The following is a 23,897-nucleotide window of genomic DNA, read 5'->3' as shown; positions in this document are numbered from 1 at the left end:
AGATTAGCACCTGTTAAAAACACCTTCCATCTGCTTTTACATGTTTAGTAAACTTAGAAAGACACAATGGAGATTAATTACAGTGCAATTTCAAGTTTCAAAGTAAACATTCATATTATATGAAATGGTTTAAATGATCTTACCAAGGATAGAAGCTTGTGCAAATAAATTTTCTATATACAGCGATGCCTCCTGAAGCAATGCCAATAAGAAGATCTAAATTATGTAGATCCTGCAAAATATCAAATGGATTTCATGTTAAAAAATGATCACATTTAATTACTGTTTTTAATTTGAAAAAGTATTTTTCATTAGTAACAAACCATCTTGGTAAAAATGCTGTGATACAATTTTAACTCAAATCAAATCAAATAAGCTTTATTCGATTTATCAATAAATCATAAAAGCATACAAATACAATTTATACAGATAATTTAGGAACAGTTTTCATGAAAAAAGTTGCAAAAAAGAAGATAAAACATTTCTCCAAAAGTTAAAATCTACGGCAGTCATATGGATGAAGGGCCTCGATTTACACTAATCAGTCAAATATTAGCATGTGTTAGTCAACTCATTGAGTTTCTAAATTTCAGCACTGACATTAAAAAGCGAGAAACAGCAAAGATGACATCCACGTCTTCTAAAAGCAATAATTTTAAATATGCAGGTTTGCATGTTTTTACCCCCCAGCGTTTAAGTAAGGGTAGAAGAAATAATTTCCTCGGGCTGGTATATAGATTACAAAAGAACATGATGTGTATGTTACTTTGTGTTGAGTGGTCGTCGCATGGACATATTAATTTCAATGAGGCCCAGTCATTCTGTTTCGGCAAAGTGACCAAGCAGAAGAAAATCCCTAGGCGCAGCCTAGTTAAAAGCATGCGAGCATAGGGTGCTTTTTCAATCCCAAGATAAAATTGTAGGCCTTCGCTAGGGGTAATTTGCTGATAGCTCAGGGTTGTGTCTTTAAGTTTCTCAGTGTCCCATCTAACACTTTCTAAGTGTATGGATAATAGTTTTTTGAGGGCCGGTCTAGTCAAGGTTTGCAGGGTCTCTGGTTCATCGTAAAATTCAGAGTGTCCGATGTTAGAAAACATCGTTTGTACGTATCGCAGCCACTTGACTTTTGCTACACCGTCCAAGGCCATGCAGTCTTTTATGAGGTTTCTATTCAATTTGCACTCCTCTGTGGTCCAAATCTTATGCCAGAGCAAACAGGGTGATATTTTTATGATGTCGCTAAGGTATTTAACGCCAGTCTCAATGTGAGTCATAAAAGTCGACGTGGTTTTTGACACACCTAGTAAGTAACAAATGAAAATGTTCTCGCAAGTTTGTAATGAGGCCACGTTCTCGAAACCCCAGAGGCCTGCGCCATATATGACCGTAGCTATACACTTTGCCCGGTAGATCTGTAACATTTCTTGAATGGGTTTACCGCCAATTTTGGCTGCGAAGGTTCTTAAAGCACCTATGGCACGGGTGAAGGCTAGTTTCCTAGCTGACACTGCGTGTTTCCACCTTCCCCATCTGTCAAACACAATGCCCAAATAGCAAAAAGTGTCTGTAATGGCAATCTTTTGCTGACCTAAGTATATTGAGCATGATGGTCTGTTGTTCTTTTGGGAGCAGGGCATGGAGAAAGTTTTAGAGATGTTCACCTTTAAATTTCTTTTGCCCATGTAGGATGAAAATTCATTTACTGCTCTCTGCAAACCTACTTTTGTCCTAGACATGATTGCCGCGTCATCGGCATATAAAAGAATGGGTACAGGCCTGCCATTAACAGCCGGATAATCGCTTGACAGAGTTATTAAGCTCTCAGCGATAGAGTTTATGTAAAATGTGAAGAGCAAGGGCGCAAGTATGCAGCCTTGCCTCACCCCTCTGTTTATGGCGAATTTTTGTGAACATTGCCCCTGGGTCCCAAATCTTACTCTGGCCCCTGCTTCTCTATATAGTTCTTTAATAAATGTGAGGATAGTTGAGTCCACCCCGATGTCTTCCAGTGTCGACCAGAGCAGCGCATGGTCCACGCAATCGAATGCGGAGCTGAGGTCGACAAAGGTAACAAAAAGATCCCCTTTTTTGGCCTGCGTGTATTTAGAGACTAATAGGGACAAGTTTAGGCTTTGCTCCAATGTCCCTAGTCCCTTTCGGAACCCATATTGGAACTCCGAGATAACCTTCTTCTCTTCTTCCCAGTGTTGTATCCTCTTAAGGACAATCCTGCCAGCAACTTTCATGAGTCCGTCCAATAGCGAAATTGGACGGTAACAAGCAGGGTCGTCCCTATTCCCTTTTTTAAATATGGGAACTACGATTGCGTCCGACCAGGTGGTAATAAAGCCGCATTTATTTCCCATATTTAATACATTGGTTAACAAGGGAACCCAGAAGTCCGGTTCTGATTTATATAGATCCACTGGGGTGTGGTCGGGGCCGGGGGCTTTACCTAAAGGACTTTCTCTAAGGGCATCTTCCACTTCTAATGTGGTAAAGGCCAGTTCAATAGGGTAAGGAGGTGCTGGAAAGACAGTTAGGTGGTTATCCTGAGTTATGCTATCTGTGGGTGAAGTCACCTTGCATGGGTTTGGGGCATTACCCTGTGTGTTGTTGGAGTAAAGATTACTATAATGTTCTACCCAGAGCTCAGCCGTTATGGCCACTTCTACAGAATTATCTCTATTTTTTGAGTTATAAACAGATCTTATGACTTTCCAGAAGGCATTGCTGTCCTTGTTCATGGCGGCTTCCCCCAAAGCTTCCCAGGCCTCCTGCTTCAATGTCGCCCTCCACTGTTTAATAGCCAGCTTATAAGCATGTCTCGCTTGACGAATTTGAACCCTATCTTTTGGGTCGGCAGACAGAGCTTTCTTTAGGATTTTCAGTGTAGATGTGCATCTAGAGTCAAACCACCCACGAGTATGCCTCCCATTGTCTTTGCAGCTCCTAGTCAGTGCATTTTTTATATGGCGCTGAATGTTAGAAAAAGCAACCATGATGCTCTTTGGATCAGTATCTTCCTCTAAGCAAGCAAGTATGTCCGTGGAGCAAGAGGATAGCAGGTTTTGAAAGAAGGATGTTGGGTTCATTTTCTCCCATTTAATTACATACCCATTGGTCTTAGTTAGGGAAACCTCAAATGGGTATAGAGCTCTACTAGGTTCCTTTACTTTGCCCTCCATGAGATTTACCCCGAAGGTGAGGGGATAGTGATCGCTCATGGGGTTATCCCCAGTTTCCCAGAAGGTTATAAAGTCAGGATAGGTAGGTGATATCAAGGCAAAATCGATTGTGGATTTACAACCTCTTCCATTATACGTTGGGGCAAAGGGAACAGGGGGGGGAGCATGCCTGGTTGACAAAAGTGAGGTCAAAGGTAAATATAACATTGTTAAGAAGGGACCCCATATTGGTGTGAGAGAAGTGCAGAGGACCGTCCTCCCCGTGATCCGAAAGGCCGCACAAACCTAACTCGGAAGACGGACAGACGGAACAATTGAAATCACCCACCCACAACACTATGTGATCCCCCGAACCTTGATCTCTCAGTTTGTGAATGTGATGGATCATAATATTCAAGTTTGATTCCACTTCACTAATTGGCAAATTATTATAAAAATTCACAAGAATCACCTTTTGCGAAGTGCCCCGTTGAGTAGTATGATTTGGAAGTACTGATTGGATTGGAAGTCGCAGACTTTTACATCCCCTACGTTCGAGATATATATACACAAGCCCCCCTTGTTGCGACCCTGGGCTGTTGGCACAGCTGGGGAATTGAAGGTTCGGTAACCCAACATGTGCGCTTCCTCTATAAGCCAGGTTTCTTGTAGGCATAGGATGCCATACTTCCACTTTAACTCAAAAGGAAGCCAAACATAGCATGACATTTCACACAAAATACTAGACATGTTGTGTTATTTCTAGATTTTCGACTTACATACTAGCTTTTGATTAAAGAAGAAACTCAATTCTGAGATCTTTGATTGTCCAGTAAGTACTGAAAAAGGCAGATACAATTCACTTTAAATTGTGACAAAGAAGATGGATATGGAACTTTATGTTTATCTTTGTCGGCAAAAACATATTAAAATATATAGCCTTAGCAAAAAATTAATGCATCTTTTTGCATTTTCCCTGGTTGTGACAAAAAGAAGGCACTACTACAGTTTTGATAATTAACTCTACAATACCTCTATAAGGATGTCTAAGATTATCCAAAGGCAGGATCAGCAAACAAATTGTCAATTTATTAAGTACTAGCAGCCCGTCCCGACGTTGTCCGGGTATGAATTGCTGCCGGCCAGTAGTATATTGTTTTATAGGATTTCGTTTTGATAGCATTTCTTATCTGTGACAGGCGTGTGAAATGCTCCGATTAACAGTGCACTGCTGATGCACTTAAGAGTGCGCGTTCAGTAGTGTGTGAACTCGAGTTTCCCTACTTTATTTTTCCTTGCAATATTATATAGCGCGAACTCGACAACATTGCATGAGCACAATTTACATTACAGAAGAACACATTCATTTGTGGTAGGCACGGGGAGAGAAAACGAATTGCCAGGAATCACAGGATGTTGAGCTGATGCCGAGATTCAAACGAAGATCCCCAGCTCTAAAGTTCGCAATTCTAGAACTTGTGGCGGAAGGTGTGTCTAAAAGTGTATGTCGGTGCTGCCCATCAATGAGAGAGACCTGTGCATTTTTCAAATGGGTGGTGAAAAAATATGAGTATGTTGCTGGAGATGTGGGCCGCCGTGCCACCAATGTACTTACCGGGGGGAGGGTAAACACCCATTATTCCGCAGCTTTCTTTCCGCATAGCATCACTCCGCATACTTTCATTACGAAAGTACCATGACTCCGCAATGCCATAATAACGCATGTCATTACATTTTATATGCTTTTACCACGCATACATTTACAACGAAATTCGTTGTAAATGCATGAATGGTAAAAGCATGTTTTTTTTAAATGTTTGGATAAGGTAAGAATGGGTATAGGGGTATATGTTTTGGGGTACTGAGGTATATGTTTTGTGGTATTTGGGTATTTTAAGGGTTCAGATATAGTTTGGGGTTATGGGGTACAGGGGTAGGTTTAGGGATAGGTATGGGTTTTGGGGTACAGGGGTATTTTTAGGGTTCAGGGCTAGGTTTGGGTTTTGGGGTATAGGGTTTTTTTTAGGGTTCAGGAGTAGGTTTGGGTTTTAGGGTACAGGGGTATTTTAAGTGTTCAGGGCTAGGTTTGGGTTTTGGGGTACAGGGGTATTTTTAGGGTTTAGGGCTAGGTTTGGGTTTTGGGGTACAGGGGTATTTTAGGGTTCAGGGGTAGGTTTGGGTTTTGGGGTACAGGGTTATTTTTAGGGTTCAGGGCTAGGTTTGGGTTTTGGGGTACAGGGGTATTTTTAGGGTTCAGGGGTAGGTTTGGGGTTTGGGGTACAGGGGTATATTAAGGGTTCAGGGCTAGGTTTGGGTTTTGTGGTACAGGGGTATTTTAGGGTTCAGGGGTAGGTTTGGGTGTTGGGGTACAGTGGTATTTTTAGGGTTCAGGGCTAGGTTTGGGTTTTGGGGTACAGGTGTATTTTAGGGTTCAAGGGTAGGTTTGGGTTTTGATGTGCAGGGTTATTTTTAGGGGTTAGGGATAGGTTTGGGTTTTGGGGTACAGGGTATATTTATAGGGTTAAGATGGGTTAGTGTTTAAGGGTGTTGGGGTATTTTAAGGAGTAAAGATGGGTTATGATTATGGGGTGCAGGGGTATTTAAAGGGAGCAGGGTGGGATTAGCACACGATATGGGACATGGCATGAAGGGCGGAACGTACTACACGGCCCAAGCATTTGTCACGCCCCCAGCACACGCCCACAGCACAACGCAGACACGCCCACAAGGGACTACTTTGCTGGCACGGTTCTTTTACCTTTTAAATGTATATGGTGGGCATCTGCATAACCTATGTCCTTCTGCTGCAACTGCTCTTTCCAACGTGGTATTGGGTGTTGCGATTGGTGCTGTGGTTCCTGAGATTACCCGCCTCAAAGGTTTGGGCTCTCTCTTTGTTATATTAGTATGGATTGTACATGTGCCTACATCAATCCAAAAATAAAGTAGATGAAGACAAGAATATTGAGGAATACATTAGCTGTTCCGGCAAAATGCTCTGTTCCAACAACCACTTAAACACAGAAAACATTCAGAGATGTCAGGTAGAACTATAGCGTAAATACAGTATTATCCATTAACAGCCATACACACTGTCTTCCAAAGCCTTGTGAAGGACTGGGGTTTTTCCATGCTGTGCGTTCTACCTCCTTGAGATGACGCACTTATGTTGGGAAGAAGTACAAAGCACATTGCTAGTACTTGTGTAAACAAAAGGTGGGATTTCCTTTCAAATGTCAGGGTGGAGGACTAACCATTGTTCCACGTGGACTACTATTTCAAACTTGCATACCTTTATGAAGAATTGAGACAAAAACCAATATGGAATGGAAGCAATCAGAGGAATGCTCACATTTTGTTTTTATGCAAGAGCAAAATCAGAGTGACGTAAAGATATTTTATCCATAGAACGACATCTCTTAAGTGTTCAACGGACAAACACATAGGTGTTTCATCAATTGTGTTATTCGGTGTTGTAACTTCGGGGCTTTGAGAAATGTTAACTTGATGTATGATCTACTGAATACTTTTAAGGGTAGTAAGAAACATTGTACAAATGACTAACTATGCCACAGTGAAACAGAAGTAAGACGTGTTTCGGCTTCAATAGCACATACCCAATCTTTGTAAGGTGTTTGTCGAGTGGCTTATTTCATGAATGAATGCACTAAGCTGCTACTTTCATTTGGCATGTGCATCTATATGGCTCATAGTGACTCATTTTATATTATTCAAAAAATATTTCTCGTTACATTAGAATGTGTGGGAGAAACATCAATGGAATAACTAGAGGCATGTATATCTGCATTTAGAATGGCCGAAAACGACGATGATCTAATTTCCATTATTTATCCAAAGACCAAGTTATCTAAGCATAATGCACACATTTAAAAACATTTCTACAGTCAATAAAAGAGAAGCAAGGCAAACATACTTTACCACTGTGCATTTCTACTCCATAGAATTCCAGTGTTCTGGCAATATTAATATAGCAGGATTCTGCTTCACTTTGTCCAAGGCCACTGAGCAAGACAAAAGCAAAGCGAAAATAAGTGTTGGGCTGACACAGTAATAACAAACAAAACATGTCGTCCATGGCTGAAGGGTACATGTGGAATTGTCTGAGTTAACTCTTTCAGTGGTCATTTCATCAACAGGAATGTCTCGGTCTTCCAGGATGAAGTAGATCAGGAAAGCCCGTCTCTAATGTATTGTAATGTATCTTTTTTTCTTAGCACGATGATATCATTTCACTGGTGCAAACTTCACATATATACAAAGTCTCACGATCGCAATCTACAGTAGATACGTTTTTTTCCTACTATTTGAATAGTTTGGAAAGAAATAAACTGCTGCATTAGCCAAGACTTTACAGGGTGCTCTCATTTAGTTGCATGCATTGCCTTACCCGACATGTATTTATTCCATCAACAACACTTTGCTTTTATTCCTAACCATCAATTATTTTACTACATTAACACAGGTCTAAACGTTTTCATCTTATTGCGTATCCTTGTAAATGCGGTACAAAAGGGGGTGGTGATGGACGGAGCATCTGAATCAATCAAACACTCACACCCAGTCAAAAGATCTGGGTTAATCCATCACCGTTCTTTAGCCCACTCTGCCACCCCAGTTCAGACATGGCTATATGCAAATCAGTCTGACCCTGTGCCTCATGGGAACAGTCCAGCCCGAACTGCCAAGCCATGTCTTCCCTGGACCGGAAACAAGCTTCCGAGGACCGGTTTCTGGCATTCCAGCCGTCTTCAGCCCGGCTTGCTTGAATCCAAAGGCAAAGTCAGCAAGGGACTCACGTCTGAGCATACCCTGCCACACTTATGGCGGCCAAAAGTGGTACAAAAGGGGGTGGTGATGGAGGGAGCATCTGAATCAATCAAACACTCACACCCAGTCAAAAGATCTGGGTTTAATCCATCACCGTTCTTTAGCCCACTCTGCCACCCCAGTTCAGACATGGCTATATGCAAATCAGTCTGACCCTGTGCCTCATGGGAACAGTCCAGCCCGAACTGCCAAGCCATGTCTTCCCTGGACCGGAAACAAGCTTCCAAGGACCGGTTTCTGGCATTCCAGCCGTCTTCAGCCCGGCTTGCTTGAATCCAGTGGCAAAGTGAGCAAGGGACTCACGTCTGAGCATACCCTGCCACACTTATGGCGGCCAAAAGCGGTACAAAAAGGGGTGGTGATGGATGGAGCATCTGAATCAATCAAACACTCACACCCAGTCAAAAGATCTGGGTTTAATCCATCACCGTTCTTTAGCCCACTCTGCCACCAGACAGTTTCTTGTAGCTGAGATAACTAACCCAACATGAGACAGGGTACTGTTTAATAGACTTGCTTGAAGAACCAGATCTTTAACATCCATCTGAAATTCCCATTATTGGAAGTAGTTCTGAGTTCTAAGGGCATGGAGTTCCAAATGCAAGGAGCAGGGTGTATGAAAGGCCAAAATAGCAGAATCAGCATGAGTGCACTTTCTTCCAATTTTCTCCCAGCTAGGGCTTTCATGCATCAGTCTGGTTGCAACAGCACTTACCAGGGAATGCCCTCTGTTCTTTCCACCATGTGTTTGCCTGAAGGATGCCTTCCAACTTTTCGCAAAGCATGCTTTATTTATTCCCTCCATTGTGCTCCTCTCAAAAGTTCTACAGAAGGTGCAGAATGGTTTTGCACAGTTGAGCCACATCACCTCAGTTTGGGGGAGGAGGATTTATTATGTTGATTTGTTGAAAGTAAGCATTCAGCCTCTTTTGTTCCCCCATCCATACACAGAGTAGATGTGTTTTTGCAGCAGGATGGCTGGGTCCTCTCTTCTTTTCTTGCAATACCATGTGCATGTGTTGCCGGCTAGAGGGTGTTATCTTACCACCGGAGGGAGCAAATGTCAAATGTGCTTGAATCAGGGGGGCATGGCTAGCGGCCGACGGACATTGTCGCTTGCTAAGGCGGCTCCGCAGCCCTCGCCCGAAAATCTGTGAATTTCTCTACTTGCTGCTCCTAACTTAAGACAAATACTAACTTTACTACTACTAAATGCCTTCTGTGAATACCAAAAGTAGTAAGTTTAGTTTAGGATTTTGTCTCAGATTAGTTCTATGAATCGGCCCCTAGGTGAGTTGGTACAAATACACAGACGTCAGCTGCAAAGTATAGCAGTTGCATTATATCTAGGTGGGTACGACATTCCGTCCTGAAGGCACTTTCAATCAGAAGGAGTGTGAGCTATGGACCATGGGGCGGGGAGTGCACAGTGTTTACTGCAAGTGTGTGTGGTATTGTAGCGATCAAGCAGTCAGACTTGCTAGGACTGGTCCGTTGGAGCGATGACATGGTGCCTGATTAAAAAAAAAGCAATACGAGTGTGTGCCTGCTATTTATACAGGTGGGTCTATGGCGGTAGATGCATTTGAGGAGTGTGGGTTAGTGCTTTCGGTGTACGCTGCAGCCAATGTCATGAATGGGGCCCAAATGTCTTTGGGTCGTGATACAGTGGCCATCAGATCCCAGTACGCTGCGAGCATCTCTTGGCAATAGGTCACGACTTTTATCCACATGCGGGTGGTGGGTGTGTGAGGTGCTCCCCAGTGTATTGCGATGCAACGTTTGGCTAGAAGGAGCATCACGGCTGACAGGTGCCCAACGCCTGGGGGCGTCAGCGACGTGATTGAGAATTGCAGGGAGGGGGTGTGGGCATGCCTGAAACCTGTCACCTCGTAAATAATATCGAACACCCTGTCCCAAAACAATGAAATGGGACCGCAGTGCCATGCCAAATGTAAAAAGGTGGCTTGTGCATCTGCACAACGCCAGCATGATGCATTCAGGTGCAGACCTTTTTTCTGTAGCTGCCATGGCGTGCGGTACAACCTGTGTATGTATTTGAAATGTATGAGCTGCAGTTTATAATTCAGAGAGAGGCGCTTGAGTTGAGCACAGCAAAAGGCCCATTGATTGTCTGTGGGCGGTGGGTCCAAATCCGAGGACCACTGCGCCAGTGCATTGGGAGTCGTGATCGGGCTGGTCTGCTGTGTAATATTGTAAATGCTGGTTAACAGCTTCTTGGGCGAGAGATTCCCTAATTAATTTTCCAGCAGGAGCAGGGGAGCAGGTGCAGCAGGAAATTAACTGTGAATTTGTCAACAGTTAGCTCTAAGTTGGTGGTATAGTAGGAGGTCCGGGAGAGGGTCGCGCGTGTCCTCCAGGTTCTGTGGTCGAGGCAAGAACTCCCCCGCTGGGTACAGGTCAGCAAAAGTGGATAGCCTCATTTGTCTGGCTCTTTGTATAGAGCCAGTGTCCTGCATTGGGGGAAAGCTTAGATATTGGGTTAGAGGCATGGATGGGGTATAAAGCAGTGGTAGTTTCACCTGGCGCCGAAGTCCCCCCAGGCCCAGCACAGACTTTCGACTGTGTTGATTTCAGTATTGGGCCTTTTGTAGGTGTGATAGATAGCAGATAGTAGAGGTGCTGGTGAGGCAATATCCCTCTTTACCGCCACATGGGGTTGAAATGAGACAGGATGAACCCAGTAATGGAGTTATTGGGCCTGAGCGCTCATAGTATAAAGTTCAAAGCCCGGCGCCCCCAGACCCCCTTGCAGTAATGTTAATGTCAGGACCTCCTGGCAGATAGAAGGTTTTTTACCCGCCCAGACCAGAGAGATTAAAAGGGAACGTAGTTGTTTGAAAAAGGTCTGTGGGAAGGGGATGGGAATATTGGCAAAGAGGTAAAGGAACTTGAGCAGTATGATCATTTTAGCAATTGCTATCCTACCAGCAAGCGGCAGTCTGGTCCAAAATTAAATCTTGCCCTCCAACCAGGTGAAGAGGTGGTCATAATTCAGGTGCCTGACATTTTGAATCTAGCTAGAAAGCCATACCACAAGGTATTTGAATGTGGGGTCCGCCCAGGTGAGCAGAAAGTCAAGGTCCAATTCGATTGGAGCCGTATTAATGCAGAGTCGATTTGGACCAACTGACCTGTATACCTGAAATGCCTCCAAATAGGAGGATCTCCCGAGCGCAGCGTTGAGATTCGTGGCTGGCTCCCGGATGTATTGTGTGATATCGTCTGCATACCTTGATATAATCAAGCCCCTGTCAGAGAGGCCAAGTCACCTGGCCGTGTGGTGTTGGCGCAACCTGGCAGCGAGAGGTTCCAGAGCTATCACAAATAATACGGGGGACAGGGGGCATCCCTGCCTAGTGCCTTGGGCCACGGGAAAAGGGTCCGACAGCAAGTCGTTCACCTTAAGTCTGGCCGCCAGGTTGGTATATAGTAAGCAAATGAGTTTCAAAAAGTTAGGGCTCATGCCGATTCTGGGGAGTATAGTTAAAAGGAATGAGCACTCAATGGAATCAAATGCTTTTGTGGCGTCAAAGAACGCTGAAAACGCTGGTAGATTGGGGTCTTACTGGTGAAGTACAGGGAAAAAGGTGCGCAGGTTGTGGGAGGTGGATTTACCAGGTAAAAAGTTGGATTGGTCCGGTCTGGCGATAATGGGCAAAAGTGGTTGTAATCTGTTTGCGATCAGTCTGGCTAGTATTTTCGCATCACTGTAAATAAGGGAGAGCAAGCGATAGAAATCGCACTTCTTTGCTGCTTTATCTGGCTTCAGGATCGTCACGATCACCGCCTCACGCATCGTCAGGGGCAGGTGGCCAATTTCAAGAGATTCTTGGTATGCTTGGGGCTAGTTCAGTTGCATAGGATTTATAAAAAGTGGCTGTTAGGCCACCTAGGCCAGGGGCTTTATCTCCAGGTAGGCTGTTAATAACCTGAACAATGTCCTCTTTAGTGAATGGCAGGTCTAGGTATTCGCGATGAGCGTTGCTCAGCCAGACCAGTTTGATAGAGTCTAGGTAGGATTGCAACTTCGCCTGCGGGCTGGTTTGGGTCACAGTGTATAGGGATTCGTAAAATCTCTTCATTCTGTCTAGAGTTGCAGGCTGTCCATGTGCAGAACAGGAACCTCCTCCATGGTAGAATGAACTCTAATACCTTCTGGACGCACTTTTGTGCCATGGTGTAGTACGTTTTGATGCACAGAATAAATCCATTTTGATAGTGTCCACTTGTGGACTGCTTTCCCTTTCATCTTTCTAATATAACCTAAGAACAGGTGGTTCTATCCACGAAGAAGCTGACAGTTCTTTTGGTATCAAGAAAATGAAGAGGTTCCTCCTCATTAGTTGGATGTGGGGGAGGATAGAAAGTGGAAATTGGGATAGATTTAGCTAAGTGGAAAGGGAGTAAACACCTTTAGCAGGAAGTTAGGCAGCTCTGGTTATCAACACCAGTTTTTCAGATTAAATTAGGTGAAAGTAGGTTTTAAAGTCAAGGCTTGAAGTTTGTGTACCGGCCTAGCCTGTGTGATAGCGATCAAGATGATAGTCTTGAATGTTAACAACTGTAAAGGACAACTGTGTAACGGCAAAGGAGTACACATTCGGTAGACAAGAATCAAACTGAGATCCCAGTTTGGTATATAACAAAGGGAATAGGAGGTTAGTTGTTAGGGAGATCTTTTAGAAATCTTAGAACAATTGGAGTTTTAAAGAGAAATGGTTAATTTGCAAGTCATAAAAAGATTTATAGGACTGACAAGTAACCTAGTCGAGGCATATCTTCCTTAACATGCCACGAATCAAGGGTATGGTGGGAAATAGGAAGTGAAGCGGAAAGTTCAATTTTAAGTGAAAAAGCCCCTCTAATCCTCCCTACACTGAATACTGGAGAGCACAGAATTTTGGACAGCAAGCATTCTCTAAAGAGGCAAATAGGCCTGAGAAATTTGCCTAAACTGGAAGATGTCCTAGACTAACTCTGTGATGAGGTGCCGCTCTTGATCGGCTTGATGACAACGACTGAGACTGTCCATTCATCTGTTGAACACCCCAGCCAAGTGATTTGCTACCATGCAAATCAGGTGGGACTGAGCCCAGGACCAGAGTCAAAAATCTTCTCTGCAGAGAAGGGACAACCCCTTTCACTATTGCTCGCAAACATACCACATTGTACCTGTGTTGTCCCTCAAGATCTGGACAGATTAATATCAAAGGGAGGGAGGAAAGCCTGCAGAGCCAGCCGTAGTCCCTAATTTCAACAGAATGATGTGCAAAATATGTTCTTCTGAAGACTAGAGTCCTCTGATCGCCAGTTCCTTAACATTAGCTCTCCACCTTAGAGTGGATGCAGCCATAATTACTGTTGTCACCGGCAGACGAGGGTGGAATGTTTTTTTTCTTTGAGATAGGTTGTTGTCCACAATCCACCATTGCAGATCTGCTGCAGTGTACCTGGAGATCTTCATATGAGCTTGTAGATCTCTGCGATGTTGGAACCACTGCTTGCTGAGGCACCACTGGAAAGCTTTATGTACCAGCGTGCTTGGGAGACTAACAGAATGCAGGTGGTTAACAGACAGAATAGACACAATACCATCAGGACTGGAATGATCGCTACATACTGATGCATCAAAATTAAAGGCTGAATGTGGTAAATCCTCCTCCGAGGAGAATTGGTCGACTCAATGTGATGTCCAATACTGCCCCTATGAACAGGATGCGCTGAGAGGCCACCAGGTGAGATTTGGGCTTATTGATTTAATAGTTCAGGTCGAACAACAACTTGGCGTTCATCTGCAAGAAACAAGACCCCATATCTGGAGATCTGGCTGGAGGAGGCAGTTATCTAGGTAAGACAATACCTGTATTTCTACCCATCTGAGACGGGCTGCAACCACTGCAATCACCTTTGTGAAAACTCAAAGTTCTGAAGTGAGCCCAAATGGAAGTACAGTAAACTTGTAGAGTTCGTATTCCACCGTGAAGTGAAGATACTCCCTGTATGACTGCAGAATAGGTTTGTGAAAATAGGCATCCTGCAGGTCGAAAGACACCATCTAGTCTTCCACTTCCAACGTCATGAGAACCTAGGTTTGGGACGGCACCTTGAACTTTCCCTTTTTGAAGAACCAGTTCAACATCCTGAGATCTAAGATCAAACTTAAACCACCATCCTTTTTGGGAATCAGGTAGCATATTTGGAGTAACATCCCTAACCTCATTTGTGCTCCTCAACCAACTCCACTGTGCCCTTGAGGAGGAAGAATTAGACTTCTTGTTGCAAGACACGCAAATGGTCTTGCTGAACTGTCTGAGACTGTGCGGAAAAAGTAGTGGGGATAGCTGGAAGGGTAGGGTATACCCTCTTTCCAGAATTTGCAAAACCCAAACGTCTGAAAAGTAATGGTTTTCCATAATTGATGAAAGGAAGATATCATTACTCCAATATGTAAAGTGTGTTCCAGCACGGTGGAACTAGACCACCTTCCCTGCTGTGACAGAAGTTTAGCAGGAGGAAAAGGAGGGAGGAAGAGAGGGCTTGCTGTCTCTATCTGCCAAATCCTCTGTCGCTCTTGTAGATATGATCTGCTTGTTTACGCTGTTGCTGTGCAGCTTATTGTTGATGCTCTTGAAAGGAGAAGCCTCTACTGAAGCAATGAAACATATTACATGGTCTATAGTCTTTGGGTTGGGACTGCAGACCAAGAGGTCTAATGGCAGGCATTAATTACTGCTTCCAAAAATAGGGATACAATCTCATTTTGGAAGGCGGTCAACGCACCTTTCTTCCGGAATAATAATAACGACGCGGCGATAGATATTGCTATTAATGGGGAAACATGGGTCACTCATTTCCAACATCTCTATGACAATGAAATTTCCCCCAACCATGTACCTTCTGCTTTTGTCTCTATGTCTGGCGATAAAGGAAGTGCTTGTAAGGGAGTTTTCCCATTGGGAATTTCATTTACCTGCGACGAGGTTATCATGGCAATAAGGGAGAGTCCTTCTGGCAAGGCGCCTGGCCCGGACGGTATACCAATTGATGTTTTTAAATCTGAAATCCACCTCTGGGCCCCCCTTTTAACCAATGTCATGAATAGTGTTAACTCTTTTGAGCTTATATCAACTTGGACCGAGGCTATAGTGTTCCCTATCTTTAAAAAGGGCAACAGACAAGATCCAACCTGCTATCGGCCTATTTCACTTCTAGACGCCTGGTTGTATTATTTTAAAGCAAATTCAACTCTGGGCTGAGGAAGGTAACATTATATCTAACCTCCAGTACGGCTTCCGTACCGGTATGGGAACCACTAAGCAAAGTTTAAATTTGTATCTTTTAATTTCCAAGTACACCCAGGCCAAGAAAGGGAATCTTTTCATTACTTTTATCGACCTGATCTCTGCTTTCGACTGTGTGGACCACAACTAACTTTGGTCTACACTATTTGACCTGGGTATTGATGAAACAATACTCAACTTCATCAAGGAATTATATAGGGGTGCTGGGGTCAGGTTGAGCTTTGGTAAGCCAGGTGAGTGTTTGTCAAAATTTTCCATCAAGAGGTGAGTGAGACAGGGGTGCATTTTAGCACCCCTGCTCTTCACCCTATATATCAACTCTATTGGCGACCACCTTAAGGGCTTACCGTACGACTATCCTTCATCTCAGGGCCAGCCTGTCCCCCTACTCCTATATGCCGACGACGCTGCCATCATGTTGCAAACCAGGCTAGGTCTGCAGAGGGCGGTCTCAAAATTTAATAATTCCATGAAAGATAAGGGATTAAAAGTCAATGCCACTAAAACATATACTATGGCTTGTGGGCATGGCACCAAGAAAACACCCTGTCCTATATTCCTTGAGGGTAGGAGGATAGAGACAACGGATCACTTCCCCTATCTCTGAATATCATTTGATAGGAAATGCCATTGACACACTGCAGTAAAAGCAAGAAAATTAGCCTTCTCTAGGGCGGTTGGTGAACTACATAATTATGCGGCAAATATATATCAGGCCAAAGGTATATCTACGGCCACCTACGGATCAGGTATCTGGGGTATTGAAAATACAACATCTATTCAATTAATTGAAAATCAATACCTCAGATATTTGCTGGGGGTTCCTAAATCCTCTGCAATTTACCTTATGCACATGGAACTGGGTCTACCCTTTATTTCTGACGCCATAAAGATTGCGCCTATCCTCTTATGGCATAAGGTGTGGGTCACCCCGGAGACAGCTTTTAATCGTAAACTAATCACTGACTGTCCAACCCTTGACGGTGTTAGGAACATTAAATGGCTGTCTTATGTGAAAACTTTGATGACCGAGCTTGGCCATCCTGAGTTTTTTGCGAGACCGTCCAGTATGGAAGTGATTGCTAGGAAATCCCTGAAACAACTGGCTATGGATCTTCTAGTTAACAAAAGATGGTCCATAGAAAAACAAAAAAACTCAGTCTTGGCCTTTCAGGAAATCACTACTAACCCAGGGCCCCAATTGTACCTTGTAAGTGATTTAACCTGCTATTCGAGAATGCTACTGTCACGGTTCAGGTTTGGAACTTTTTTTCGTATAATCACCTTTCCAACCTGCAATAACTGGTCGAGGGAATTGCCCACCTGCCCTTGTGATGACTTATCTCCCCAATCGAACTTACACTGTATTTTATTCTGTAAATTTGTTCCACGGAGGATTATCCTGAAACCTATCCTCAAAGCGTGGGGCCACCTCTCATGCAGAATAGCCTATGTTAGACTGCAACAGTTAGAAAACGACACTGTGGCACATGCTATATCTAGTTTTCCAAAATTACAGGTTAAGTTTAGAAACTCTATGTAATGAACTCTATTTTTGTACATATTAGTATTTTTGAATTTTTAACAACCTGTTTTTATTAATTTGGAATTGCTCTGATTGTAATAACAATGATTTTAACGTCTTGTACTTACTTGGCACTTTTTGATTGTATGTTCTTTTTTAACTTGTATGCTTTTATGAATTTATTTTGAATATCGAATAAAGCTTTTTGAATTTGAAGAGGTCTAATGAGTCATTTTGCTACCCTTGAATCTTTCCAGTGCTGAGTTTCCCTTAGCTTCAAAGAGACATGAGCCATCAAAAGGCAAGTCCATTACCGTATTCTGGACATCTGAGAACAAGCCTGAATTCCTCATTCAGGCATGACATCTTTGAGAAATAGTGGTGTGTCCATTGCTCTTACCACAGAGTCAACTGTATCAAGGCCAGATTGAATTACATGCTATGCCGCAACTTGACCATCACTTAATTAATAACTGATTGGGCCGAAACCATTAAGGCAAGAATGTACCTGTGGAGGAGGGAAGGAGCATTGACAGATTTAAAGCCATTCTGCCTGCTGAAATCATTTTTTGGCATACTGTTTCATCTTTTTAGACTCCCTATCTGATGGGGTTGATGGAAAAGAACCCAGAGTATTTTTTGAGGAACAAGATGCCTGCACTTAAATGCTTTCAGGACACAGTGGGAGGAAAGGGAGTCCGGGTCTCCAGGAGAGCGCTTATAACAGCGTGCAATAGATTTTGATACCATTGTAGAAGTAGTCAATTTTTCCCCAAATGGCTAAGCTCGTTTCAGTTAGAGCATCATTAAAAGGGAGCAGAGTGAAGCAATTCAGTAGGAATATCTGACTTCACTTCAGTTGATGTTAGAGACAAGTCTAGCATCTCTGCTACTTTGCGCATTACCAAGTGGTAAGATGTTATCTCTGCCTGAGGGAGACATGTAGGGGATAGTAGGTACCTTTCGGGGGAAGTGTTCAGGCCACTGGCATCTTTGAAGTCTTTCAAGTCTGGATATATTGAAAGCTGAACTAGGATATCCTTGGTCTGCTCAGGAGGATCATCATCGTCCCCAAAGAAAGATCTTTTCTCCTCCATCAATTGTTGTGCCTCACTTCGGGAACGGTGAGGCATCAAAGGAATCTGGTCTAAAGGTGTTTGGGGCACCTGCGCTGGTTCAAAAGTTACGGAATGCAACGTCGTTGGTGCCTCTGGTGTGGCATTGATTGTGGCACAGGCGGCATTGAACGGTTCACCGGAGAGATTGCTAATTCCGGTGACGAAGTACCAGTGAAGGTGTAGTCTTTCACGGCGTTGGAGTCTTCGGCACTGTAGTCCGGGTTATCCAGTTTAACTCAGGAATGGTCAGAAATAGGGTGAAAGGTGCTGATTGGTAAGGCATTGGAAAGCCACTTAAGGAATATGCCATAGATCCTCGTGGCCAGCCGGCGCACCAGATGGGAGCTAGGCTCAATTAAAATCAGTTAACATTGCATTCAGAAATTGAGTTGGATCTGTACCAGTAGTTGAGATCTCTGGGTATGGTCAATCACTTAGCGGGTGAGGAGTCTGTGCTGCAGGAGGTTTTGGAGTCAGCGTTGGGTTAGCAGTAGTCGCAGACACCGGTCTTGTTGGAATCAATGGTATCGGCATCGGGTCGACCTCTTCATGCTTCTGGTCTGACATGGGCTATGGAGCGGAAGGTTTCAGTGACTTATCCTTCGAAGAATAAAAACAGGATTCATGTCTCTTATTATTTTATTATGATTTCTTCTAAATGACTTTGACAAAGGAAAATGAGATTTTGATCTTGATCAAGACTTCCTGTATACCCAATGACCATTCCATGCTCTAGCCATAAACCTTTTCCTGCTCCTTTAGAGCTTTGGGATACATCCTTTGGCAATGTTGACACACATCAAAGTCATCATCGGACCGAAGCAGCAGAGAAATATTACATGAGGGTCAGTAATGGACATTTGACCATTGCAGTCTCGACAGGGCTTGAACTTGAACCTTTTTGGATGCGACTTTGTGACAGAAAACTGCAGCTAGATGAAATGGTAAACTAGAAAACATAAAAAAAGAAAGACTTCTGAAGAGAGGAGGTCCTGAACGTATTGAAGCCATGGAAAAAGGGAACTGACGTCAGCATGCTGATGGGGGTGCTTTATGACTCCAATGATATCATGTGGTGCAGAGTGCGAAGTCATGATGGAACTGGTGCCCTCTACCTCTACAGACGTGGGAGAACTACTGGAAAGTTTTCAGATCCAGACTGGTCCCTGGGATATTTAAAAGGTGGGGAATCTGCAGGTAGGAGTATCCATCATCAATAACAATATAACATTGCATAAAAATGAAATCAAACCTACAGGTGAAGTAATGGAGAAGCTAATCTTTTTCAAATGTCCTGGGATGTTCACTGTTGTGGGCATTCTGAGAGAGACAGGAGTGAAAAAATTGAGGGACAGAACTTAAAGGAAACTACTAGAAGACTCTAAGGTCTGTTTATTTGGATGATTACCAGCAAAAGAAGAAATGATAGACATGGTTCATGGTTGTCGGACACATTGGGCATACACATTCAATGTGCCACTGCAGCCACAGTCCTTTTTGGCACTGCTCTGTCATTGAAGAAGGACCATATTTGTTTTTAAAGAAATTGGTCCTCAAAAATGTAAATATGAAAAAATCGAAATTATGTGGAAAAAGAGGTTATGTAAACAATCATCTATTAAGGTAAGGACATAACACTCCTTGGAGTCAAATTAGACCTTAGCTGTGATCCAATACACTGCTTATAAACTCACAAACGTCATCAAGAAAAGTTAGCATTGACTATGACTATGGCTGCAAGTGAGGACTTGGACACTACTTATGGTCCAGCACAGTGCAGGGGTTCAACGTAAATCGCATTCTAATTCAGCCCCTTACTGGAAGTAATCAAAAATTAAGGCTATGCCTCTCTTCTAACCCCCCCCCCGAAAATGTACGAACTGACGTAATGTTATGTGGAGATGTCTAACCCCTGTTCAGTGCACCTATTTGAATGCCTTGTTTAAATAAAAAGAATTAAAAAAAGAAATTAAGGCTGACAGAGACACTCACGTGAGCACACGAACAAACTGCATGCTGGATAATGTAGTCCTTGAACACTGAACAGTGCGAGGGTTTCCGGATGTGATGCTGTTCAGGGTTGGCCGACACTACTTTAGGGGCATGGGCCGACCTTCAAAAGGAGAAAACAAACGGAACCCCAGCACCTGAAGAGGCACATCGGCGAAACGCGTAATGCCACAATTTTAATAAATGGTGTTTTAAGTCCCGCCGCGTCCCTCTGATCTCTTTCACGGAAGTGGCTAACTTTGAATATATATATATATATATATATATATATATATATATATATATATATATCCCCAGAGATAAGATCACATATTACAACAACTGCTGAAATTACTAATGCCATTAATAATGATGGCTAAGTGCTCCACGGTGATCATGCTGGGTGCTCTCTATGAAGGAGAAGGCCCACTGCATGGTATAAAGAGGAAAACCATCTCCTTCCTACTGGCATGTATACAGGCAATGTGGGGTGAACCAGAAACATCTGGATACATTCAATAGTTGCTGAAATTATGAATATTGATAAATTTGCAGATACTAGCATATGCAATGCAGGAGGCACACAATTTCGGAAAACATGAGGTCCAGTGCTACATTTTCAGGAAGGAACTTATAACAGGTTACTTGAAGAAGGATTGATGGGAAAAGACTTAATAAATGCATATCGCTTTGGACCCATACTTTACATTAATGCAAATACACTTTAAGATGCGTGGAGTTTAGGGCTAGATTTCAGGATGGGCAGGGGCGGCTTCTCCATCTGAGAGGAGGAGCGTCGCCTCAAAAGACCCAGAACTGAAAAATAAAAAATGGTAATAAACTTAATTTATTACCATTTTATTTTTCAGCAACCATTGACCTGTCCCGAACGAAGTGTCAGGACAGGGTGGGGCCCTTGCTGCAGAGTGGAAGCAGCTGTGACCTTTAAAATGCGGATATCTCTTTGGCCGTCCGCTAAACAGACATGCACATTTTAAAGTTCTCTAACCTGCTGTCTTAGACAGCTGGGTTAGAGAAAGCACAGGCTTCAAGTGCTCTTAGGAGCCTGGGAGAGCCTGCTCTATCCAATCCTAATGCTGCTCTCATGCTGAGAGAGTAGCGCCAGGATCGGGTAGTGCATTTACCTGGCCCAGAAATTCCAAGAGGAGAGAAGACACCCGAGGGAGGACGACTTTAAACGGCAAGTTAGAAAGGTGAATCAATTTTTTTGTGTTCCCCCTTCCTCACTCGGGTATAAGCACTCTGTATCTTGTTAAACATTTTCATGCAGACACCTGCATCAATAAGAGAGACTCCCTTAGTAGTACTTTCTCGTAATCTTTACGTATGGGAATGTCAATAAAGATCTAAGGCTGGCCTGAGGGATAGGACTGCATTTCCAATCAACTTATTATCGAGGTTCCCTAATCATTAGAGGGACCGATATTGAGAATACTATCCAACGTGATAAAAGACAGCCTGAGGGAGAACCACCAATAGAATCAAGCGGTATCGCTTTCATGCTCCCGGTTTTGTATTTAAGGTAAAATATAGAGAACATCCATGTACAAGACACAATCAGCAATGACACAGAAATTTACCGTGCAGACTGCGATCCTCGCTATATTTAGCAGGAAGTTTCTTAGAAAAATGGCGTTCCAGTCAAATTCGAATCTTTGACATTCCCATACGTAAAGCTTACAAGAAAGTACTACTAAGGGAGCCTCTCTTATTGATGCAGGTGGCTGCAAGAAAATGTTTAACAAGATACTGAGTGCTTCTACCCGAGTCTTGAGAAAAATGGATCTATAAGGCTTTTTCCATCGAATAGCGTCGACGCTAGATCTTGTAACACAATTCGCCTATCGAGCATTGGTGTAAAAAAACAAATTATAGATTGCTTAACTCCTTGCCCATAATATGATATTATGACGGATGTGTAAATCGTTAAGACTGAGTTTTTCTGTCTAGCTCTTGTTTTTTCACTCTTTTTATACTTTTATGCTTATGTTAACAAATATTTTAATTATATTGTGTTTTTAAGAACTTTTGTGATATCAAATGTATTGATTGACTTGTATTCCCGTGTTTTTATTGAGAATATTTGTAATGTGAATTATAAACATGTGTGATATATTTTTTTAACATACAGTGTTATAGTGGTTTCCCTATCACTAATGGCCTAATCCTGAAATGTGTGGACAATGATGAATGAGAATCAGAGTGTAGTGGGGTGAATGGTAACTTTTGACAGATTCTACCCGGTTAAGACATTTACCCAAGGGGATTATTCTATTGTCACTTTGTAAGTGCCCTATTCCCTTTGGTTTTAAGGGGCCCCTCTCTTTTTCCAAAAAAATTCTATATTAGCAGCCTTGCTTGGTAAGCTTTGTCTGAACAGTGAGTGCTGAGGCCTCCAAGGTTATTTCAACACAGTGGTTGTTGTTCAGACTGATCAGCGCACGTTGTAGACATACCATATATGCAGCTGTGGCCACCTCTGATTTTGGTACGTTTAATAATGCACTGCATAGGCATGATCACTCACTTGGAGAACATTCGCATGCTGAGAGCTGGTGCAGAATCTGATGTGTTCCATCTCTATTAGTACCAGAGGTATGGGGCCGCCCTTGTAATCCCAAGAGACCTTCTGTAGATATAAAATAACCTACTAGCAAGGGAGGGTGAAATATAGGTATATATTTTCTTTTGTTCAGGCCCAAACAGGCCATATTTATTTTCTGGAACACAGCGTTAAGCCAACAACCTCTTGTTGAGGCCGGCCGTGTTTGCAATAGTTCTTGTGCTTGCGTGATATAGGTATATTTTAAACCAGTTTCCATTTAGCATAATAACATGCTTTCTCCCTTTGTATTTTATGGGATAGTAACTATGCTAATAATCTTGTTGCTGATAATACGTCTGCTTGTATTAGCTAAGATACTGCGCATGAGAACACGGCATTAGAAATAAATATTTCAAAATTGCACGTGTCTTCTTTTACTCCCTGTTTTGGACTGGTATGATAGTATAAGGAAAGAGTGTTCATGTGTTCCACATTGCCTGAGGTAATCTAAGTTCCATGTTGTGGGTTGTCTAATCATTGGTGTTATGGAAGAGCCAACGAGACACTGATGCTAGTCTGGTAGGGGATGTTGGATACTAAGGTGAGTTTTGGTACACCCTAATTAACTGAGGTTCCAAGTCTCTATGCACAGTTCTGTGTAGGAGCAGAATCCCTGCTACAGTGTAGTACAAGAAAGTTTAATATAAGTTGGGTGGTAAACGTATGAGGGGAATTGATACAGAAGCCACAAGAGTAGAAAATGTGTGGGTGTCATTTAGGTGGCATTAACATATGGAGGGAGACAGACAACATACTGGTGCTAAGGTATGTACGTAAGGTGCACAGCAGCCATCACTTTGCCATGAAAAAATATGGCTACTATGGATGTGAGGTTTACAAGTATGTGCCAAGAATATGTGAAAGAGCTCACTCACACCTTCAGCAGTTTTTCCATCATGAAAAGGGGCATATGTAATATCTAGCAACTGACTGCAAAATGTCAGTAGCTTAAGTCCTAAGTTCTGTGGTACTTTGAGCTGGTATCAGCTGACAGAAGACGCTGCAGGCACTTCCTAATAAGCATAATGCAGCACACGTTTGCTAATTGCACAATGTGAAGAGTGCGGGTTCCCATATCTGATTAAGAAGTGTAGTGTAGTTCCTATATTCCCAATAGGCTCTGCGCATTGGAATAACATAAACGATAGTTTAGACGTAGGACTGAAGTCAACTAGGTCTCTATTGAATATGTTAGACTTAATTGTGAATGCCAGCTAGCTTAGAGGTCACTAGAGTAAACAAGAAGGTGCTAACTTTCCTGAATAGACAAGAAGGGATTAGTTTCTGACAACCGCATAA

General features: G+C 42.9%; 1 protein-coding gene across 8 annotated transcripts in view; it reads right to left on the bottom strand.

The window, feature by feature from the left end:
* The window catches only part of PTPN3 (protein tyrosine phosphatase non-receptor type 3), a 1,864,164-nt gene that overhangs the window by 1,039,544 nt on the left and 800,723 nt on the right, over positions 1 to 23,897 (bottom strand). For all 8 annotated transcript variants that reach the window (XM_086965368.1, XM_086965363.1, XM_086965366.1 and 5 more), the window contains 2 exons: positions 7,102 to 7,189; positions 144 to 232 (listed from right to left, as the gene is read on the bottom strand). In XM_086965368.1, the coding sequence (XP_086821494.1) occupies positions 144 to 232; positions 7,102 to 7,189 (177 nt within the window). The remainder of the gene's footprint in view (positions 1 to 143; positions 233 to 7,101; positions 7,190 to 23,897) is intronic.

This window comes from Lissotriton vulgaris, chromosome 4_1, assembly GCF_964263255.1.
Source record: "Lissotriton vulgaris chromosome 4_1, aLisVul1.2, whole genome shotgun sequence".
NCBI classification, from domain to species: Eukaryota; Metazoa; Chordata; class Amphibia; order Caudata; family Salamandridae; genus Lissotriton; species Lissotriton vulgaris.
The sequence above is the reverse complement of the archived record's forward strand: the minus strand, read 5'-3'. Positions and strand labels throughout refer to the sequence as shown.